The 25009-nt window shown below is 32.7% G+C and overlaps 1 protein-coding gene across 1 annotated transcript in view; it reads right to left on the reverse strand.

Annotated features, from left to right (window-relative positions):
- ADAMTS6 (ADAM metallopeptidase with thrombospondin type 1 motif 6) overlaps positions 1-25009 on the reverse strand; it is a 271483-nt gene that overhangs the window by 236880 nt on the left and 9594 nt on the right. Inside the window, exons 3-6 of the mRNA XM_063087265.1 lie at positions 21857-22025; positions 15978-16189; positions 15401-15484; positions 14735-14880 (exon numbers count right to left, since the gene is read on the reverse strand). Of these exons, the coding sequence (XP_062943335.1) occupies positions 14735-14880; positions 15401-15484; positions 15978-16189; positions 21857-22025 (611 nt within the window). The remainder of the gene's footprint in view (positions 1-14734; positions 14881-15400; positions 15485-15977; positions 16190-21856; positions 22026-25009) is intronic.

The following is a 25009-nucleotide window of genomic DNA, read 5'->3' on the forward strand; positions in this document are numbered from 1 at the left end:
ATCATATCTGAATTAAGCTGTTATAGGGAAAAAATAATAATAAATTGATAGAACTAGACCTACCCTTGATTTTATTCATCTATGACATGAGGTGGGGAAAGTACATTACAATGAACCACTAACTAAAACTGGAAGCAAATGGCAAGCCAAGTTCATAATAGATAAAGGCACAAACTATTTCTCTAAATCTTCTCTTATTGTTTACTAGAAAAATTTTAAAAATAGTAAAATGACCTCAACTTGGGTGCAATAATAATAAAAACTAATTATTAATACTTATTGTCTACTTACAAGGTATTGAGCATTATAAAGCAAATTGTGGTAAACTGGAACTTTCCTACACTGCTTTAGAGTGTGTAAATTGGTAAAACCACATCATAGTGCATTTAGGCAGTACTTAGTAGAGTTAGAAATGTTCATCTCTTATGACCCAACAATGCTACTTCTAGGTATTTGCCCTAGAGAACTGCTCACATATACTTAAGGAGACAGATACAAAGAGGTTGATTGCAACATTGCTTATAATAATGGAAAAAGCGGAAATAATCTAAATGCTCATCAGTAAAAGTTTCAATATATATTCATATTATACAGCAGTTAAGATGAGTTAAATAGATCTATGTATATCAAATAGATAAATCTTAAAAACAGAAACATGAATTTAAAATATCAAATTAGAAAAGAATAATTGAGGTTTGTTGATACTATAATTAAAACACAGAATTAAACACAAAATTAACTTCAAAAATAAAATGCAAAATAAAAACATATTTTGTGTTTTGTTATATTTATTAGCCATAACTTTGGTTATATATGTTGATGCAACAAAAGAACAAAAACATGAATGTGAAGGATGTATACAAACTTCAGGATAATGTTTATCTTAGAAAAAGAAGGAATAGAAGTGGGGTGCAGGAGAGCCTTCAACTTTATGAGTAACCTTTTATTTTTTTTAAGGAATTTAAAGCAAATACAGTAAACTGTTTACATTTGGTAAATCTACATGGGTGTCTTTTTTTTTTTTTCTGTATTTCCTTTCAGTTTGGAGTGTTTTAAATTAGTTAATAATATTATGCCAATGATAATGTCCTGTTCTTGACAACTTTATTATTTTTATATAAGATGTTAACATTAGGAAAAGCAAGGTAAGGGTCATAAGGGACTCTTTGTACTTTTTTTTATAATCTTAAAATTATTTTTAAATTATGTTTTTAAAGTTTTTAAATAAAAATAATAAAATATCAATGCATGAACCTGTAGAGGTCAAATAAATGGTGACCATAATCCTTATTACTATCTATTTTTTCTAAAAACCAATATTACTTAAAATATTTTGAAGATTTAAGAAAACCACAATTAAGGAATTGAAAGCCACCAATTTATTTCTTATTATATTTGCTTCCTCCTCAGCAAATTGGGACATTATTTCAAAGTGTACCTTATTTTACCTTAGCATGGAATCCTAAAGTTGGAAGGAATCTTGAAAGTTAGTCAAGGCCCCTACTTCAAGGCAGGCCTTCATTCAAATCATTTAAGAAAGATAGCTGCATCCCTTTATTTAAAAAAATATTTCAAACTGGAAATAGGATTATCTTCATTAACAATATATTTTTAAACCTCTCAGTTAAGGTTTCCTTACTACAGTTTAAATATTATCCCTTTGATAACATTCCATTTACATCATACTCTTGTTTATTAGCTGCAAATCACCCACTAGTTGATATCTGCAATGTAATATACAACTTTTCAGTAACATACTTTTACTTATGTACTGGTTTATGTAAATTCTTTTTATCCCCATAGAGTCTATCTGATGCCTTTTATTTTATTTTATTTATTTTTTTTTTTTTTTGTCGTTTTTTCGTGACCGGCACTCAGCCAGGGAGTGCACGGGTCAGCCCTATATAGGATCCGAACCCGCGGCGGGAGCGTCGCCGCGCTCCCAGCGCAGCACTCTACCAAGTGCGCCACGGGCCCGGCCCATGCCTTTTAACTATTAGAAAAAAAGCCTTACCTTTAAATAATATTAATATTAAGAATTAAAGCACCCCCATAATCCTCTAGGGAATGTAAAGTTAAGAAAAAAATTCATTATTTCTTGATTTCAGCTCAAATATCTAAAAATATGTCAAAATGATTAAGAGAGAGTATAGAGAAGAAAAGGCAAGATACAAAAAATGACTAAACTTTCTAATTAAGAATATTTTAATTTTAATAGATTTTATAGAATTAATATAACTGAAATAAAATTTTATGAATTTACTATTTCTTTGTGTGTTTGTTGTTGTTTTCATTTTAACAGTTTAGACCTAAGAGAAGAATCCTTGGTACATGCAATATTAAAGTTCATATAGTCACTTGGCCAGTAATTTACAAAAATATCTGTGGGAGTATTTGTGTGAAGTTAATTACTGGCTTAGTGGCAAGATATAAAACGGAAAGCTGCAGTCTTACTGCTTTGAGGAGTCAGAGGATAGAGTGCTACAGAGATGAAAGAGTTGTTGAAAGGTGGGGGGGAAATTCCAGAAAGTAGGAAGCCACAAAAAGAAAATCCCCAAATCTGAATTTTAAAAGTATGAGTTCATATTTAAAGAAAGAAAGAAAAAAGAAGAATCTCTTCTTTATGTAGAATGCCAACTAACAAATATAGAAGGAATGACGGAGTTAGAATATCATTAACTACAGCATAAAATTTGACAAAAAACGGGATATTTACAGTCTCAAAGTAATTTGCCAAACATTACTTACTAATTAAAAGGGGAAAAATACCAAGGACAAACATGGCGGACATTACTTTAACCAAGTAATCAAAGTTAACATCTCCAATATTTGGAAAAAACAATATCATATGCCTTATGACATGATGCATTTAAAAGGACATAATATTACTTCATTTTTATTCCTGCAAAATATGTATAATCTGAATCTAATCCTAAGGAAACATCAGAAAAACCCAAATGAAGGTACATCTCATGAAAAAATATGTACTCTTTACAAATGTCAAAGCCAAGCTAAAGAAAGGCTGAGAAACTCAGATCAAAAGAACCCTTGAACAAGACAAGGCAAATAAATGCAATGTGGGATCCCAGATTAGATACTTGCCTGAAGGGGAAAATAGCTACAAAGGATATTAAGAAGACAATTTATAAAATTTGAATATGAACTGTAGATTAAATGAGTAAGTACTGTATCAATGTTAAATGTCCTGATTTTGACAACTGTACTGTGGTTATAAATGAGTGAGAAAATGTCTTTGTTCTTAGAAAATACAAACTGAAGTATTCAGGGATAAAGGAGAATGATATCTACAATTACTCTCAAATGGTAGATAAAAATTTTAAAATGTTTGCCTGGGACTTTTGCTTCCAGACAGGATGGAGTAACAGCGATCAAATTTACTCTCCTTCTTGAAACAATTTTAAAAATTAACAAATCATATGAGCTATCAATTTGCAATACACTAGACATCAGAAAACAAAGGATAGTGATCCTTGAGAAATGGGAAAATAAACAGTCAGTCCTATGATTGCCCCAGCTTACTACTTTGAGAATTTCAAAGCCATGGCAGAGAGTGGGCAAAGTCAGGTAGAGCCCAACAGACTCTGAGTTGAAAAGACAGAGCAGAAAATATGGAAGACCAACACACATAGAATTTACAGGGCTAAGTACAGGAGCAGAGACAGCCACACTTCGAGAGAATTCTGGAGATTTGCAGAGGATCTCCCTTTAACTCTTCAGCTGAGTACTTATACAGCATTAGATACAGGGCCTATATACCCACCCAGCCCAACTAGAAAATCTCAGAATTCACAGGGTATTGTGTAAAGTACTCAGAAGGGACTTGCCTCAGTATTGGGGAATAATTAGCCCTAGACTGAGCACTAATCTTAACATAACAAAAGTTTAAAAGCAAGATAAAAGAAGAATCAAATGGCTTCCAAGGAACTTAACTGCATCTCAGTAAAAAGCTCAAGAACATTTATATGAACACAAAAATATCCGGCACCTAACAGGTTAAAACAACACAATGTCTAGCATCCAATCAATGACTACCATGTACGCAAAGAAACAGGAAAATAGTCTATATAATAAAGAAATAAATTAGTCAATCGAAACCAACCCAGAACTGACACAAATAATAGCAGACAGATCTTTAAAATAGTTTTTTATATTTTCTGAAGCCTAAAAAAAGATATGGAAGATTTTTTTTAAAGACCCAAATTAAACTACTGGAAATGAAAAAAATTCCATTGACAGAGATGAAAATATAAATTAGATGAGACTAATGATAGATTAGTTATTGCAGGAAAAAAATTAGTGAACTTGAAAACATAGCAATAGAAACTACCCAAAATGAAAAACATAGAGAAGAGAAAAATTTAAATAATAAACAGAGCATCAGTGAGATATCTTCAAGCAGCTAAATTTATGTGCAATTGGAATCACCAAAGGAAGGGTGGCAAAACCAAAAATATATTGGGGAAATAACGGCTAAAAATCTCAAAATTTGATTAAATCAAATTAACTCAATTGATATTTATAGAACATTCCATCCAACAGTAGCCAAATACACATTCTTTTCAAGTGCACCTAGAACATTTACCAAGAAAGACTACACTCTGGACCATAAAACAAATCTCAGTAAATTGAAAAGCATTCAAGTCAAAGTATACTCTCTGACCACAGTGGAACTAAATTACAAATAAATAACAGTACAATACCTGGGGGGAAAAACCCCAAATACTTGGAAATAAATAACACAATTCTAAGTAGCCCATGGGTCTAAAAAGAAATAATCTAAGGGAATATTAGAAAGTAGTTTGAACTGAATGGGACATAAAACACAGCATAACCAAATTGATGGGATGTGATAAAGCTATATTTAGAGAGAAATTTTAGAACACTCAATGCCTATATTAGAAAAGCAGAAACATCTCAAATCAATGACCACAGCTTCCACCTTAAGAAATCACAAAAAGAAGAGCAAATTAAGCCCAAAGCAAGTAGAAAAATAGAAATAATAAAAATCATAGGAGAAATCAGTGAAATAGCAAACAGAAAAACAAAAGTTAAAAAATCACTGAAACTAAATTTGAGAAGATTATTAAAACCTCTAGCCAGAGTGGTAAGGAAAGAAAAAGAAGAACAAAATTACCAATATCAGAAAGAAAGGTGATGTCACTATAAATTCTAGATATTAAAAGGATAAGAAGAAAATGTTACATACAATTATGCCAATACATTCAACAACTTAGATGAAATCAATACTTTCCTTGAAAGACTCAAACTGTCAAAGTTCATTGAAGATAACCTAAATAGCCCTATATCTATTAAACAATTTTAGTTGGTAATTTAAAAATCATACCACAAAGAAAACTCCTAGTTCAGATGGTTTAATTGTGAATTCTACAAAACATTTGACGAAAAAATAATACCAATTCTACACAAACTCTTCCAGAAAATTGAAAAGGAGGAAATATTCCCTAACTCATTCTGTGAGGTCAAAATTACCCTAATACCAAAACCAGACAAAGATACCATAGAAAAAGAAACTCTAGAACAATATCCCTCATAAATACAAATGTAAAAAATATAAACAAAGTTTGATAAATCATATCTAACTATATTAAAAGAATAATACATCATGACCAAATTGGTTTTATCTCAGGAGTGCAAGGTTGGTTTAACATTCTAAACTAACCAATGTAATTCACTGTATTAAAAAACTAAAAAAAAGAAAAACCATATGATCATCTCAAATGACACAGAAAAAAGCAAAATTAAACTTGACAAAATTCAACATCCATTCTTGACAAAATCTCTCAGCAAACTAGGAATAGAAGGGAACTTTCTAAACATGATAAAGTGTATCAACAAAAAAACCTACATCATACTTAACAGTGGAAGACGGAATGCTTTCCCCACTAAGATAAGAAACAAGATGACGATGTCTTTTCATCATCTTTATTACACATTGCACTGGAGGTTCTAGCCAATCTAATAAGCAAGAAAAATAAAGGTCACTCATGATTAAAAAGAAGTTAAAACTGTCTCTAATCTCAGATAACATAACCATCTTTGTAGAAATTCCAAAGGAATCTATAAAAAACAACTAAACTAATAAATGAATTTAGCAAGGCTGAAAAATACAAAATCAATATATAAAATTCAATTGTATTTTTATATACCAGTGACAAGTAAATTTAAATTAAATTTTAAAAATAGCATTCACAAAAACATTTAAAAATATGACAAAGGGGTAAAAACAATGAAAACACAAAACACTGCTGAGAGAAATTAAAGAAAACCTAAATACCGGTCGTTATTGTGCTTTGCAGATACTACATTTTTTTCACAAATTGAAGGTTTGTAGCAACCCTGCATCAAGCAAGTCTATCGGCACCATTTTCCAACAGTATGTGCTCACTTCGTGTCACTGTGTCACATTTTGGTGATTCTTGCAATATCTCAAACTTTTACATTATTATTACATCTGTTATGGTGATCTGTGATCAGTGGCCTTTGATGTTACTATTGAAGTTGTTTGGGGGCACCACAAACCGAGCCCATATGCGAAAGCAAACTTAATTGATAAATGTTATGTGTGTTCTGACTGTTCCACAGACTGGTTGTTACCCCATCTCTCTCGCTCTCCTCACATCTCCCAATCCCTGAGACACAACAATATTGAAATCAGGCCAGTTAATAATCCTACAATGGCTTCTAAGTGTTCAAGTGAAAGGAAGAGTCACATGTCTCTCCCTTTTGATCAAATACTAGAAAGGATTAAGGTTAGAGAGGAAAGCATGTTGAAAGCTAAGACAGGCCCGAAACTAGGCCTTTTGCACCAGTTAGCCCTGTTGTGAATGCAAGGTAATAGTTCTTAGAAGAAATTAGAAGTGCTATTCCAGTAAATACACAAATGATAAGAAAGCAAAACAGCCTTACTGCTGATATGGAGAAGGTTTGAGTGGTCTAGATCGAAGATCAAACCAGCCACAATATTACCTTAAGCCAAAGCCTAGTTCAGAGCAAGGCCCTAAATCTCTTCAATTCTATAAAGGCTAAGAGCGGTGAGAAAGCTACAGAAGAAAAGTTTGAAGCTAGCAGAAGTTGGTTTACAAGGTTTAAGGAAAGAAGCCATCTCTACAACATAAAAGTGCAAGGTAAAGCAGCAAGTGCTGATGTAGAAACTGCAGCAAGTTATCCAGAAAATCTAGCTAAGATTATTGATGGCATCTACACCGAACAACAGATTTTCAATGTAGGTGAAACAGTATTCTATTGGAAGAAGATGCCATCTTGGACTTCCATAGCTAGAGAGAAGTCAAAGTTTCAAAGACCAGGCTGACTTTCTTGTTAGGGGCTAACACAGTGGGTGACTTTAAGTTGAAGCCAATGCTCATTTACCATACTGAAAATCCTAGGTCCCTTAAGAATTATGCTAAATCTACTACTCTGTGTTCCATAAATGGAACAAAGCCTGGATGACAGCAAATCTCTCATCCAGGTGAGTTAATGAATATTTTAAGCCCAATGTTGAGAACTGCTGCTCAGAAAAAAAAAAAAAAAAAAATCCCTTTCAAAATGTTACTGCTCATTGACAACATGCCTGGTCACCTAAGAGCTCTGATGGAGAGGTACAAAGAGATGAATGTTGTTTTCATGTCTGCTAACACAGTATTCATTCTGCAGCCAGTGAATTAAGGAGTAATTTTGACTTTCAAGTCTTATTATTTAAAAAACACATTTCATAAGGCTATAGCTGCCATAGATAGTGATTCTTCTGATGGATCTAGGCAAAGTAAATTGAAAAGCTTCTGGAAAGTATTACCCATTCTAAATGACATGAAAAACATGTGATTCGTGGGAGGTCAAAATATCAACATTAACTGGAGTTTGGAAGAAGTTTATTCTAACCCTTATGGATAATTTTGAGGGGTTCAAGATTTCAGTTGAGGAAGTAACTGTAGATGTGGTAGAAATAGCAGGAGAACTAGAAGTGGAACCTGAAGACTGAATTGTAGCAATCTCATGATAAAGTTTTAACGGATAAGGAATTGCTTCTTATGGATGATCAAAGAAAGTGGTTTCTTGAGATGGAATCTTCTCCTTGTGAAGATGCTGTGAACATTGTTAAAATACCAACAAAGGATTTGGAATATTACATAAACTTACTTGACAAAGCAGTGGCAGGGTTTGAGAGGATTGACTCCAATTTCAAAAAAAGTACTACCGTGGGTAAAATGCTATCAAACAGCATCACATGCTACACAGGAATCTTTCATAAAAGGAAGAGTCAATCGATGCAGCCAACTTAAACTTCATTGTTGTAAGAAACTGCAATAGCCACCACAACCTTTAGCAACCACCACCCTCCTGATCAACATTAACATCAACACTGAGGCAAGATCCTCCATGAGGAAAAATATTACTACTTGCTGAAGGCTCAGATGATCGTTAGCAATTTTTAGCAATAAAGTATATTTTAAATTCAGGTATTACATTGTTTTTTCCAGACATAATGCTATTGCACACGTAACAGACTATGGTGTAATGTAAACATAACTTTTATATGTGCTGGGAAAACAATTCCTGAGACTTGCTTTATCATGATATTGACTTTACTGCAGTGGTCTGGAACCGAACCTGCAATATCTCTGAGCTTATGCCCGTAAGTAGAGAAATATAGTTTGTCCGTGGCCAGGAAGACTCCATATTGTTAAGATGTCAACTAACTAGGTCCAGTCCACACTCAAGGGGAAGAGATTACAGAAAGTCATTAATACCAGGAGGAGATCATTGGGGGCTATCTTAGAAGTCTGTCTACCACAGGAGCCACTCCTCCTTACACTATCTCCACATTATGTTTTTGTTAAACACCCTTACAATTCCTCAAAAAGGACTCCGTAGCCAAATCACCTGGTTTAAATCCTGGTTCTACTAATTACTATGTGACCTCGCCAATTACTTAACTTTCCTATGCCTCAGCTTGATCATCTATAAACTGAAGATAATAACAGTACCTATCTCATGCAGTTATTTAAAGTTTAAATGATTATCTATAAAGCACTTAAGTATCAGGTACATAATAAGCCCTTGCTTATATAAATACATCAATACATCCATAAAACCAATACAAATACTAAAGTTACTATTCCTTAAAGTTAAGTGTTTATGACAACACATACTTCTTTAACTACTTAATGATGCCTACTACAAATAAGGTATAGGTTTTAGTCCAGGTGTGTACAAAAATGATTCACTACATTGCATGTATTTCATTAATCAGAGGCACTGAGGAAAAAGTTTCTTTTTAATTTCCATTTGTAGTTCAAGTTTAACAAACAAACACAGGTAGTGCCTGGAATGACCGTAATCCTGTTTTGCCAGGTCCTAGTTTGTGCCTGTTCTCCAGGCATAACTGTTGATGGCACCCACTTTCACTCTTAAAAGTACCCCAATTTACACAAGAAATTATATTCATTCCAGTTTTTCATAGTCCTAGATTGGAATGGAAACTGAATCTAGACAAACACTTTTGAGTAAGGAACCAACAAGGCATGGATGAAAGAAAAAGAAACTAAAGAAGGAAGAGGAGCGACATGGGTGGTAGAATAGATAGGAAGGGTGGGACCAGGGTGGTAGGAGAATAATAAATGCTTTGAAATGCCCAAATACCAAAATTAATTCATCCACAATCTTAATTCCTGCTTCCTATGCTGCCTATAAACATAACATATTCTTAAAAGCTTAGTAATAGGTCATGAAATATTTAATTGGCATTTCCTTAAGGATTAAAAAAAAAATCCATAAATGAATACCATATAAATGTTAATGTACCACATTTAATTTCACTTTCCTCTATCTGTTCTAATTTGTAAACATGAAGTCAATATATAATCCTGATAGTACATTCTTTAAAAATAAGAAAACTTGTTTAAATCCATACATTACAGGCCAAGTTTTAGCAAGAAACATTTTTTATAGCTATTTTTAAAATCCCATCTGAAAACATTAGTTGACATTGGAAATTCTAATTACTTTATAATCCAGCAGCACAAAAGCAAACAGTCATGCCCCTTAAGAGGATAAATATGCCCATTTTAATTAAAGACTAAATTAGTTGACTTGGTGTGCAATTTTTGCATCTGTATTTTGAGAGGTATTTAGAAGTCCTGTGTTTTTCATTAATGAAAAACTGTAAAAGTACATTAAAGAATAGCCTATAAGCAGAGACATTCTTAAAAGTTAGGTATCTTGAGTTTTCAAGAATTTAGGCTAATTAGTATTGATATATGCCACAACATAGCTGAAACTTGAAAACATTATGCTGAAAGAAGCAAGTCACAAACGAAGATATATTATATGATTCCATATATATGAAAGGTCCAGAATAGGTAAATCTGTACAGACAGAAAGCAGATTAGTGGTTTCCTAGGGCTAGAGTAGTAGGGAAGGAGGTGGGGGATGAAGGGAATGGGGGATGACTTCCTTTGGGAGTGATAGAATGTTCTAAAATTGATTAGGGTGATGGCTGCACAACCCTGTGAATATACTAAAAACCACTTTAAATGGGTAAATTGCATGGTCTGTGAATTATATCTCAATAAAGCTGCTATCAAAAAAAACCCTTAAGCTATAATTCCTACCTTAAATATATAAACTGTTATGTATTAATATCTTAAAAATGTAAAAACATGATTTTAATACTTTATAGGAGAGAAAGCCAAAAAATGTACACATTAGTCTATTCATGCTAATTGCTAAACATTGAAGCAAGAATACTCTATGTCACTAAATTCCTACTGAATTTCAGACTATAAATGGATTTCTTGAATATTCTGCCACAAAATAAATTTAGAAATTGGCTTGACTATAAACTTGTGGTAGATATTTCCTGACTTCATGTGGAAATAAAAATAACTTAATCTAAAATTGCAGGGCTTTATTCCTAAGTAGCTATGAATTTGCAGTTTGTCAATACAAAGCTTAATAAAATACATGAGATAATGTATATCAAGCTAACACTTGATTTAGCCATTCCACAGTACATACATATATCAAAACATCACGTTGTACACCATAAATACATACAATTTTTATCTGTCAATTTAAAAAAACAACCTAAATACAAAGTTTAATAAAGATAATTTGAAAGTTTTGTAGCAAGTTAACTTTTTAACTATATATGTACAGTCCTATTTCACCTTATTAAATACTGTTTCTAGAATTTCAAGTACAAAGTGTTAATCATTTCTTGACTTAGGTATATAGTGTCACTTTCTACTATTTAAAGAAGAGTTAGTAAGCATTAAGCTGATTCAGTTATACACTAATAATTGTCAGATAATTCTATTATATTTAGTCAAGAGAAGTAATCAATACAAGTTACTACTACTGATATTTTAACTAAAACCAGGTCCCAAAAATAAAAATATTAGTTTCATTTTTTCACTATTAATGTTTATTTATAATATAATACAAAAACTTTCCCATATTTCTACAAATGTAGAAATTATAGCACTAACTTTGGTATTCAGAGCTCTTCATACACACAGAAAAGTAACTGTATATCATTTTAGGAAGTGACATGAAGCTGCTCTTGGGTAGGGCATAATGTTAAGATTTGATAAATCTAGGTAGTGATAACAGGAGTTCACTATATTATATATTATTAATAATTATTATATATAATATAGTATACATATATACACAAATATTAACATACAAAATACACATGTATTTATATAAAAATAAAAATATATATGCATAAATGAGTATAATTTTAATATGTCCTTTGGTATTAATTCAATATTATTGGTGCCAGATAAAACAACACTTAAAATTTCTTTATTATCTTTCTGTCTAGTCACAGTGCTCTGACAGCTTTGCAGAGCACAGTTTGTTTTAAATTTAAATTAATAAAATAAAACAATAAGATATCATTTGCTAAAGGGAGATAACATATTGAGTTTTTAAAAGTAACTATTGTCACCTAAGTGACTACATTTCCAAATGGTTTTCTGCTTAAAACATTTAAGACCGTGGGACAAAATCTGGCATAGTGGAGATAAACATATCCATCAGTTTACCTCTGGAATTCTCGATAAACACATTATACATTCTCCCTAATGAGCTGATATTTCAAGCAATCATAAATCATGATTTACCTATAAACAGTGGGATCACGGCCCTGAACATGTCAACAAGTGAGTTATATGAAACAATTTTCAACATTAATATAAAATCACCTGTGGAATTCTCAGAATTATTTTTACTAAAAGTAGAAGTATGATTTAAACATACATGAAATTTCACAAGTCAAAAACATATAAGGGTGAGTCAAGTACTGGTAACTCCTCTCCCCTTCCCAAAAAATAACTGTACCTAAATATTTAAAACGATAATAATTTCATTTTGATAAGTCTCTCTATGGACGTAGTAATTCAAAGATAATTGTTGGGCTGGCCAGTTAGCTCAGTTGGTTAGAGCACAGCACAGCCTTGTAACACCAAGGTCAACAGATTGGATCTCCACACCGACCAGCCACCAGAAAAAAAAAAAAAAAAGCTGCACAAAGATAATTGTAGACTTTTAAATAGGCTACAAGTCACTTTGAGACTTTAATAACAATTCAAAGAAGTATTCTATATTGCCCTGAAGAGGCATTTTTTTTAACTTATATTACATTAGCCAATCTAAAAAGATATGAACTCTTTGAACTACTGCCCTATTAAATCCTGAGATCATTTCTAGTACTAGTCTGACCCTAAGAAGACAAGTTTAAAAAGAAAATTTTATGTTCAAATCCCAGACATCAAAAAAACACTCAAAGTAGCTTACAGAAGTAAAGAAGAGTTCTGCAGAGGATCAGAAAAATATCTGAGCCAATTCAGAGTAACAAGTTGGACAGCTCAATGTTGTAGCTAGAGCAAAGTAAGGGTGGCTAACTGCCCAGATGTATTTCACTATTGAATACTTACAAATGTGCACTCTTGATGGAACTGCTGTCATTTGACGCAAAAGGTAAAAATCCAGTGCAGATACAATAATGAAAATGTGAAGTATTGGGAGCCCACTGTGTGTTGCATTTTGGGGAAGAGGGAGGGCTTTACAAATATAAATACAGAAGCCATGTAAACATCTGTGATCATTTTGTTAACCGTATATAATAGAAATTTTCCTCTAGTAATTTCATTGACACTAATCATATCCATATTTTTTTACACAAAGGTTTCTACATTTGCACAATTCCTAGTATATTTTTAATTCCTTAAGTATAACTGGAAACATTCCAGACCACAAGACTCTGAGGAATTGTAGAATTTATCAGACTGATGTGTCAACACATATGAATATAGAACCATATACTGTTGTTTTTATTCAGCAAGCATGTTATAAACAAAATTTTCTGGTTTATGGTGCCAGGTAGATGAAGTCAATTAAAGTAAGTATAACTGTAAAAAAATGAACTCAAACTTTAACTCTATGGTTCAGTTGACAGGGAAATTTTTCAAAAAGCTAAATTCACATTCTATTACTAGGCCTCAAGATTCTGCGCCCATATATTATATACTCCCTCCATAGAGCTTAATGAAGAGTCAATGGGCACACCACAGACAAACTATGTGTTAAATACTGCCTTGGAAATTAAAAGACATAATCAAGATAACAAAGATTATTTCACTTAGCTTCCATTTTGCTTATTTTTTGTTGTTGTTACTTTATTTTGTATTTTATATTTAAATACTAAGAGCCCAAAAGACACACTTATCTTAAAATGATTTAAGCATAATGTTTCTAACCAATCATAATTAAAGTATAAAAAAACTAAAACAGCATAGTATAATCAAAGACAGGATCACCAGAATTTGAGCCCTATTCTCTCTCTTAGATTATCTGAGTGATCCTGAAAGACTTAATTAACTATTTTACACTAGTTTCTTCATTTCTAACATGAGAAAAATAACATCTACTTAAAATAATATGTTATCTATTTCACAGTTGTTGCTGGACAGTAAAGAATAAAATGTATCTGAATACAGTTTTGTAAAATTGGAAAGCAATATATGAATTCACTGGTTATCAACGGGTAATAATTTCCCTTGAGAGACAAGCTGTTCAACACAAAGCATAATAAATCTGCTTCTTTAGGCTTATATATCTTACTTAAAATATTTTTAATTAAATATTCATGTAAGTAAATTGGGTAATAACTGCCTATCTCCTCCTCCCTTTTAATAAACTTAGAGGTAAGAATAGTCAGTATATGAGGTACTTCAAAAAGTTAGTGGAAAAATAGAATTAAAAGATAATACAAACCTATCCATGAACTTTTTGAAGACTCCTTGTATTTTATAGCCAAGAATGACAACTTAATTTTTTAAATATATATTTTCTCATACTTTTTAATCTTGCTTTTCATATGTTTTTTTGTCCAGTTAACAAATCATATATGTGCTTCCAATTAAACATTACGAACAGGCCTTGTCAGTAGAAGATAAATTATTTGTTAAATCTCTAAGTTAAATCTTAATCTTTTCTTTTTTCTTATTTGGTTCATTTGATGCAAACACAATAATAATGTAATACATTCTTTCTCAGTAGTAAAAAATAAATTACCATTTTGCTTTATCTATACTCATTACCTGAATGAGGCTTTAAATAGAACCAAATATAGTCACAAAATCAAACAAACAAACAAAGGAAAAATACTTGCAACAAACCATACCTAGTAATAAGAACTGCATTATCGTGGTGGGCAATCCCATTTTCTGGAATGGTGTTTCCAACAGTTTGGTGAGAGAGAATGGATTTCTGCCACTTACAGAAGCTATCGAGGGACTTGTCTGCATGGTGGTTTATCTCCAAGTTTGGCTGCAATACAACATGCATACCAGAAATGTTCCAAACAAATTACTAAGGTCAGTTGCTAAAACTTTTGAAGACTAAAGTGGGACTATAATTAGAAGCAGTGGTTTCTAGGAATAATCTCTTGCCAATTTTTATCTCTGTAATATCTGACCTAGAGTTTATTTTGTGTATTATTGAACAGACATTCTTTCCACTTTCAGCTTTAATGATAATGTGAACATATGCAAGATTATCAGCATACAAAACCAATCAAAACCATTATTATAAGGTATGCCATGCAAATACTCATACTCATACTGAAACATATAGCTAATATATATATATATATATATAGCTTTAACATAAGAGGTATATTTTTGTAAAGTATTTAAAATTTGCCTAAAATATTAAATATTTAGAACTAAAAATCATATTCAGCTAGAACTTCCTAAGAAGAGCAATAATAAAACATATTCTTTTATAATAAATAATTCTATAGCCTGTCTGTTAAGAATCTTAGATTCATAAACAAACTTATTCTTACCTGATCTTCTGTGAGAACAATTAAGCGGGCCACTATAATATTCACAACATTTCCTAGGCTGGAATCATGGTAAAGTTTGGCAACCTGACCTCCAGAAAATAAGAAAAGACACAAAGTCAGACAAAAATTATAGGGTAATAATTTAATTTTTTTTAAAGTGACAAAACAATTGTTTATGAATTTAACCATTATGTACATTAAAAGGCATTCTTTTACCCGGTATCACTTAGAACTCTACCCTCAAGAGGTCTTGGAAAAAGGTACAAGTTTTCTACATCGAGAAATATTTTCTCCTAGAGATGAACTACAATATAGAAATTAGAGGGTGAGACAATGTTTAAGTTAAAGAAAACCCTTTAAATAAAATTTAACAACCATTTAAATGATCATGTTATCTGAAAATGAACAAGAAGATCATCTTTATTTTCTATGGAATTGAAACGTTAATAAAACAATTCTTTATTATTTTAGACAGGTGATTTCTTATCATTATTTATTTAAAAGTAAAAATCCATCACCTTAGTTAAAAACACAACAAACTACTAAGTAAAACATTATATAGAGGGATCAAACTTACAATATTCATCACACTCAAAATGTAATGTTCAATGTCTTTGCGGCCATGATAGCCCACCATCATTTTGTCTGCCACTACCAATGTCTCCACAAACCGCTCAGTGCTCACTGATCTCTTCTGTCTGTGGTGGCTATGTGTGTCATTAATTGGTAGTGAAGAAGGAAAAGCAGATGTGTCATTCAGCCACCAAGGTTTGCCACTTCTTATGAGGTCTACAATAAAAACAACCAATTCGGATAGGTTCACTAATTAAACATACTTATTTATAGATCTTTCATGTAGATATGCTTCTCATAAATTCTCTAATGTATTACAATTATTTTGTTTGTGTGTCTGTTTTTGTTGGCTGGCTGGTAAGGGGATCCAAACACTTGACCATGGTGTTACAACACCACTCTCTAAGCAATTGAGCTAACCAGCCAGCCCTATATTAAGATTTTTTAAAGTCCTAGGGAAGAGGGTAAGGGAATGCAGTAGTGAGAAAATTAAGCTTTAAAAAATTTTCAAAACAATCATGTTATCTGAAAAAAATGTAAATGTTAACATTTAACTGCTTAAGAAAACAAAATAAATCTAAGAAATGAATTACTTAATAAAAAAGAATTTTCAAATAATCATTTCCTATTATTCCAGTAATTATATCATACTACTGTTAAATTTAGTATACTTTAAAAAATCATTTACAGTTTAAAAATCACCTAGAGCATAAACTTTGAAACAGCTCTAAGACATTTCTGACGGAGAACAGTGATGTTGCAGAAATCTACTCCCAAGATGCTTTTGAGCATTTATTTTAACGTTAGATGCTTTTATTAAACTATATTAATTAGAACTAATTCCACTGCTCTAGAAGCCTCAATTCTAAAAGGCTGTGAATTACTTTTTTCACTTAGTTTTGCAGTCTACAACTATTTATACCAACAGAGTACCCAAAGTACTCCTTTACCAAAGTCTAGAGATAAGGGGCATTGATAGGAGAGTTGAAAGATCATGATTCCAGCACAATTTGCTTTAAAAAACATTTAGTGTGGATTGTAGTGTGTCCTTTGTTTTCTAGACATTTAGTCTTTAAGTACAGAGGAAATGTTTTCGTACTATGGCATTTGTAAACACTTGCCCTATTTACATTCATCTTCATTAGATAAACTTGAGCAGATAGAGGTCCTCTGCATACCTCATTTCCATTTCCTTACATTGAATAGAAAAATTTTCTAATATCCACTTACTGAAAAAGTGAGAAAAAGTTCTATATATGACATATTTGAAAGTAGCACTATTCTCATTTTTCTAACTTCATTAGCCTTTCTCTTTTAAAAATTGCATTAGAAGGATGAATAAATTTTAAGAAATGAGACAGAAATGATCATGAAGAGTATCAGTAAAATACTTTTGAAACTCATAAGTTAAATAAGTGTCTTTATTCCTAAAAGTCAAGAGAGACAGAGACATAGCACTTCTTATTTCATAGTATATCCCCATGACAGCCAGTGTTTTCCTATATGCAACTGTGGCAGACAGATTCTTAAGGAGACCCCCTGAGGTTCTGCCTCCTGACGTGCACACTCTTTTGCAATGTGGATAGAACTTATGACTTGCTTTTAACCAACAGAAAGATGATGGGATGCATGTGATTACACATATATGAGTACAAGATTATGTTATATAATATTGTAGTACCTGTCTTAGTAGAGTCTCTCCCTTGATGGGTTGGAGAAAGAGAGAAATCATGTTGGTGAACCCAACATAGTAAGGAACTGTTGGTGGCTTCTGGCAGACAACCAGCCAAAAACTAAAGCTACCTACAACCACAAAGAACTGAATGCTGCCAACAACCATGAGAGTGGGGAAGTGGATTCTTCCCCAGTCAAGATTCCAGATGAAAACCCAGCCCTGGCTGAGGCTAAAGATATCCCATCTATACACAGACTCCTGACTGACAAAAACTGTGAGGTAATAAAAGTATGTTGCTTAAGCCACAAGGTTTGTGGTAATATTGTCATGAAACAGACAAAATCTTTTCTGCATCAACATAACTCCAATTTCTCCTGCTCAGTCTTCTGTGATCAGAAAACCACTCATGTATTCAAGTCATGACTAGTATTCTCTTTCTCTGGCTGGACAGCTTAAATGCCTAAATACAGGATTTAATTTCCATTCTTTTGATCATTTCCACTTCTCTAAGCTATTTAATTTCTCCTTACTTTTATTTTAAATATTGTGAAAAGAATTAGACATGATTTGGCAATAAACACTTAGTACTAGTGTTTCTCATTTGATAAGTATCCAGTATAAGGTAAGTGCTATTATCATTATTATCCTCATTGTCATAATTTTCAACTTTTTAGCTTTTTTAATTGTTAGTTTGCTTGGCTATCAGCCCATCAGAGTACAAATTCTTTGAATATAAGGGCTGTATCTTTTTATTTATGAATGCCCATCAAAGTTACTATACATATCATATATAATTATGTATCCAATATTTAATATATATATTGAGTGAATAAAATCAACAGATAGCATCATCAGTTTCATTTAAAAACTACATTAGTCCAGGATGATTAGCTCATTACAAAACTATATCTTCATTCTATAATTGTTAATTGACTGTTGAATGTTAAACTTAATAATCTGTAACTAATACCTTTTTTACCTAAAATGGAATAATACAAGACTAACTTGTTTTGTTTCAAAATAAAGATTAGTAGTTCTTCAGATGATACTTGCAGCATATGCTTTGCTCAATTTAATTTTGGGTAGAGTGAAGAATGTTAAAGAAAACATTGTTCCATAAGTATATACAACACAGTATACCCCAAAACCAATATATGGATCTTTTTGCCATTTGCAATAACATTTTAACTTTTTGATCAATATCAAAATGCTTGAATATATACATCCATTCACAATAATTTCATAGTCTTGCTTTATTTTTCATTCATAGCACTTATTACTTCTTGACAGGTGGCCATGTATTTATTTGTTTGTTTGCTTACTTAGTTAACTGTGTCTTTCCTCACTAGAATATAAGCTCCACGAGAGCAGGTACCTTTCTGCTTTATTTATTGGTGCATCCCCAGCACATAGAATAGCCTTACACATAGATGCTAAATGAACATTATTTAATAAATATATAAGTAGATAATGCAGGTATAGAGACACAGAAATATCTATATCAATGAATTAGAAGGATATTCAGTTATCTCTGGGTACTGGAATAAGAATGATTTCCATTTTCTTTATTTTTTGTTTTATTACAGTATTTTCTAAATTTTCTAAAAAGAACAGATATTTCTTCCAGATATTTTCTAAAAAGAACAGATTTTTTCTAAGAATTCCAGATACTTTCTAAAAAGAACAGATATGAAAATTTTTAATTCATAGTTTGAATTTAATTAGAATGTGAAAATTCACATCTCAATATGAGATAAATATCCCCAGTATCAAAAGGGTTTTCAAATCTTATATTTTGACATAAACTTGTTTCTGATACTAGGCTAACAGGCAATGTCTACCTATAAATTCACATTTCTCACTTGACCTATCCTGTTGACATGGTGTTACAATTAAGTTCTTAGCCAGACATTTCTCAAACTACTAAAACACAAAACACTTTTTTGCAAAAAGATCTAGTAACATTTCCCCAAAACTTAGGGAACTACTACTATATTCTCACTAATGGGAAATCAGTGAAGTGTTTGAAGGTGTGTGATACGGCAATATTTAGGAGACAGATTTTGACTAAAAACAGGAAGACGAACCTGGAGACAGAAAAAGTTGAAAAGTCAGTACAGTGATAATAAGGGTCTGAACTAAATGGACTGGTATTAGGGATAATAGAAATGGTTAGTGAACAATATGGACTGAAAGGGAGAACTGTTAGGAAAATCATTTTAGTAATCCAGGGGAAAGATGGTAGAAAGAGAAAATCTTCCCAAAAAAGGACAGAATTTTATGAAGGCAATAAGTGGATTTGGAGAAGTTTTGGACTCATCCTAAACCATTGAAAAATAAGATCTGCCTGAGTTAAAATAACGTGATAGGTACTTCAGAAGAGAATAATATGCATATCAAAGGATTGAGAAATGCCTTTCAGAGTATGATGAAATCTTTAAATATTTTTGCAAAAAGCAATCTTTTTATGATCATAAAGTGAAGAATGTCATTGTGAAAAAATGATGGGAAAATTATATCACAACAAACAACTAAATATTTGAATCTTAGTTTTTAAGGAATTTATATATGGTTGTACTCACAGCCTAAATTTTGTCAAACATAAGATAAAATAAACTGATTTCAAATGAAATGTTTAGTTCCATTATTCAATACAATGACTCAATCAAACCTTTTTTTTCATTATTCACTATTGAACTTTTATTTCATGTTTTAAGTGTAGTCACGTAAGTGGACATTTTTAGTACCAACAATTCTTGACCAGCAAGTATCTCCCATAATTAAAACCCTCAGAGATTACTCAAGAAGAAAGTATATACAATGAGAACAGTCAGTTAAGCAAAGAATGTCAAAGAACACTTAACACTTGAGGAAGAAAATCAGCTCATAAAGAGTATGGAAAAGAAACAAAAGGATGATGCATTCACTAATTCACAAGGCAACCCATTCCATTTTTATGAAATCTACTTGTTGGTGAACACTTCTTTGCATTAAGCTCAAATCTCCCTCTGAAACCTTTTGCTCCTGGTTCCAGCTACTAGAACTACATAGAACAAATCTAAATAAATAAACAAATAAATAATGTGATAGCTCTTTAAATACTGGAAAGAGTCATCCTAATAATAATGATAGCTACAATTTGACTGAGTAACTGTGTGCTAACATGAGAACTCAGAGAAGGTGGGTAATTTGTCCAAAGTTACACCAAAGCCTCGTTCTTTCCACTATGCTATGCTATATCCACTACTCCTCTAAATTCTCTCATCTTTAAACCAACATCCTCCTAACTCCCTACCACTAGCCTTGCTATTCCATACTTCAGTCTCAGATTGCTGCCAGAATAACCTTTCTAAAACACTAATCTGATTACAGTATTCCTTCTCCTTAAAACCTTTTAATTGGTTTCCAGCATAGGAAGAATAAACAAACTCCTTGACATGGGTTACAATACATGCCCTTCATGATTTGGCCCCTTCTTATCGCTCCAGTTTCATCTCTCACAACCTCTCCTTACAAACACTACGAACCTCACCTATATCTCTCCAACCCACATCCTAATATCTAGTTATATGAACCTTCAATTTCTGGAACGTGACATTCTTTCATTTGGCTTAGGACCACTGTAAATGTGGTTTTCTCTGTGTGGAACACCCTAGCAACTGCTCTGTCTACTTTTGCCCAGCTATGTTCTCTTTTCCCTCAGGCCTCCACTTAAAAGTCACTTCATCCATGAAGATTCCCTTGACAACTGAAGTCTAGGTTTTTGTCCCTACTGTGTATTCCTATAGTATCCTAATTCAATGCTATTATTACCTTTGAATACTACCTTAAGACTTTTCAAGTCTTATTCAAGTATTTAGATTCCTGCTGCTAGCATGAAAATATCAAGCTAATCAAACAGTACAGAATACTATGAAACACCTGTGCACGAAAGGAGGATTTTTTTTTTAACTGTTTATTCTTATCTTCAGCAAAAAAAAAAAAAATCAAATTTTACAGAGACTTGTATTTTAAGGACTTCTTAAAGAGCTTCCAAATTGACTTAAAACGATTGATAGGTGACACTTTTTAAGAGGGCTCTGAACATTATAATTCTAATCCCTAAAATTCCTATTTACTCTTATAATTAACCTTACCATACTTGCCAGAAGAAAGAGAAAGCATCAATACAATACAATACGCTTTCTAAAAGCTGCAAACTCACTCACCCGAAACCCCACAATGAGAGTGATCATGCAGATGCCGTTGCTGAAGTGTAGATTTTTTGTAAATAACATGAGGATGTCCATTTTCATAACTAAAATGCTTGGAATCCTCTGTGGTATTCTTTAAGGGTTCAATAAAGTATTCTTCATCTTCTGTAGCAATAATACCATGCTAAAAGAAAAAAAAAAAGAACTTACTAAGAATCATTTTAAATATTAGTTATCATTGTTACCAAGAGTCAAAAATAAATTGATATCTCTCCAAAAAGGAGGTTAAAACAAATGTTAATAAAAAATCTAGTGAATTATCTGTACTCAGCAAAACTATAAATTTCCCTCTTCCTTAAAAAGAACATTTAAATACCCCTGTGTGCTATACACTATACTAAGCATGTCACATACACTTCCCCCAGCCTTCTGAAGAACTCTGAGATAGCAGAGACATCTATGTAAACACTAAAATTTATTTCCTTTCGAAATTGTGCATATAACTTAACTATATCCTCTGTGTTTAGGTATAGCTTTATGACTGAATTTTCACCAACAGAAAATCGCAGAGAGTTGTCTACCACTTTCAGGCCCAAACCCTGAATACCTACCTCCCCAGTGGAATTCTCTACTCTCTCTTTCCCTACTGCCAGCTGAATGAAGAGAACTCCAAAGATCTAGGGGAGGTAGAAACCAAAAAAGAAGGAACCTGGGTCCCTGAGTGACCTCTTGGAAAGCTGTCCAATGTGGACACTGATAAAAGGGGGGAAAACTCCCATTGTGATAAACTACTGACATTTTGAGATTTATGTTACACTAATTACTATGTCCTTAATTAACATATATCCCAAACATCCCTATTTCTCAGATGAAGTAACAGACTCAGTAAGTGACGTAGCTGGAATTCAAACAAAGCTCTGCTCTTATTCACAGTATTATATCACCTTACACCCATTTACTTAGCCAAGTCCTACTTAGTTCAGTCATACCTCCTCTTTAAAACCTTCTCTAGCTCAAATGGAGTTACTTCACCCTCCTCTGAGCTCTTATAGAGCTTATTATCGGTATTACTTATTTTCAATCAATTCCACACTGCTTTGTTACATCTCAGGTCTAAAAGTTTTATTTAAATTCACTATAACTTTTCAACTGCATGTTTTATCTTCCCAACTAGACTATTTGCTTTCTTAAGGCAAAGGGTTATGTCTCGTATTTCTTTGTAGCAGTTACAGTCATAGAAAGGGTCTCGTACATAATATGTACAAATATAAGTTTGCTGATGAAAAGGAATAAGATGATAAAAGTTATGTGCTTCAGAAACAAGAACTTCTACTTGTCTAATAGTGTTTTCCTAAGTATGGAACATGTGAGGACTGCTCTTAATCCAACTAATTTACCCTGTAACACAAACTCTCTGGGCGTATTTCCTCAGCTGGAAAAATGAAAGGGCCGTCTAAATTAGTGGTTTTAAAACAGCACTCTGGGGAGCCTTAAGGGTTCCATGGACGTGCCCTCAGGGGATTGTCCCAGACAACAAAAAGAGACCTACGTGGCTTGGATTTCTGGGCTTAGGAATCAACTGTGCCTTTATTAATCTATATATTAAGTTTATACATAACATTTCATTTGAGAAAAGGGCTTTGCCACTTTAAAAAGAAAAAAAGTTGAAAACCTGTGGTCCAAATAATCTCTAAGGTCCCTCTGAATTCTAAACCTCTGTGATTCTGTTTAGGGAAATTCACATTAAGTACCATAAGCTTGGAAAGAATGATAAGACATACACAGAGCTGCTCTAACTTATAGATGAAATTGGCAGTCACCTATATGAAATGAGCTGAGGAATGCAAAAAAAAAAAATAGCAGTCTTTTGTCACTTCATATTATTCTTACCATTGTTTCCTTTAGTTTAAGGATAATAGTCCCTATATTAAATGTAAAAACTGGCAAGAATAACATAATATGACATTAACAGACTCTAATACCTGAGCATGAATTACTTTACCAGGTAGATTAACATTGTATTAGAAAACTTAGCACAGTTCTTACAGAAAAGGGGGCAAGTGTAAGTTTTGATATGAGGGAAGTATAGCAAATGGTGTCTAGGGTATTCCCCAGAAAGGCCAGGGCATTAAAGTCATGCTGGTCTGTGGGCAGAAGGAAGTTGAGAGGTCCCAGACAAGAAACTGGTTGCTGGGGAAAATTGGAGTCAGAAGCCTGGTAAGTAAATATAATCTCTAATACCAAGAAAAGAAAGATGCTGAAAGAGCAATCCAGAGATTTTATGTATTAGGTACTTTGTAAAATGTTTACACACATTATTTTATTTATAATCTTAATTGCTCTTTGAAGTAAATACTATTATCAGCTCCACTTTGCAGATGAGAAATTGAAAGGGAGCAAAGTTAAATAACAAACTCATCTGATTGACTCTGGAGCCTGGACTCTTAATCACTATACTATAGCTCTCTCATCCTCTAAGGGCTGTTTCTGACTTTATTAATTCATTCACCAAATATGCTTTGAGTGCCTGTCACATGGGAGATGCTGTACCAGGTAGCAGTGATAAACAGTAAGCCAAACAAAGTTCTTGCTCTATCATGGTGCTTACATTCTGGTGGGAGTAGCTAGAAAAAAGTTAATTAATTAATTAAATGATGAAATCAGGTAGTAATAAATGTTAAGAAGGGGGGAAAGCAGTATAAGAGGACAGAAAGAAATCAGAAGTGAGGGGATTATATAGACTATTTAGGATGGTGGGGGACATCCTCTCTAATAAGGTGAATTTGAACAGAAACCTGAATAAAGTGAGGGAATAAGCCAAATAGATATCTTCAGAAAGAGCAGACCAGACAGTGGGAACAGCAAACGCAAAAGCAATGAAGTAGGAGTGAGTTTGCAGTATCTCAGAAACAGCAAGGAGCTATAGTGAATGGAGGCTGGAGAGGGGAGAATGATTATGAGATTAGCAAGGGGCTGGAGGCCACATGACAAAGGGCCTGATGAAGGGTGGGAGTCCCAGAAATTTGTGCATGCCTGGCAAGAGCCATACTCTCACTTCTCTCAGCATCCCCACTCACCTTTAAACTATCTGCCTTAGGACCATCAGGACTAATCTCATCATGCCCCCTCTTTCCCTGAGATATCAATTGCTACAAGAAGTTCAAGCCT

The sequence above is a fragment of the Cynocephalus volans genome, chromosome 2 (genome assembly GCF_027409185.1).
Source record: "Cynocephalus volans isolate mCynVol1 chromosome 2, mCynVol1.pri, whole genome shotgun sequence".
Taxonomy (NCBI): domain Eukaryota; kingdom Metazoa; phylum Chordata; class Mammalia; order Dermoptera; family Cynocephalidae; genus Cynocephalus; species Cynocephalus volans.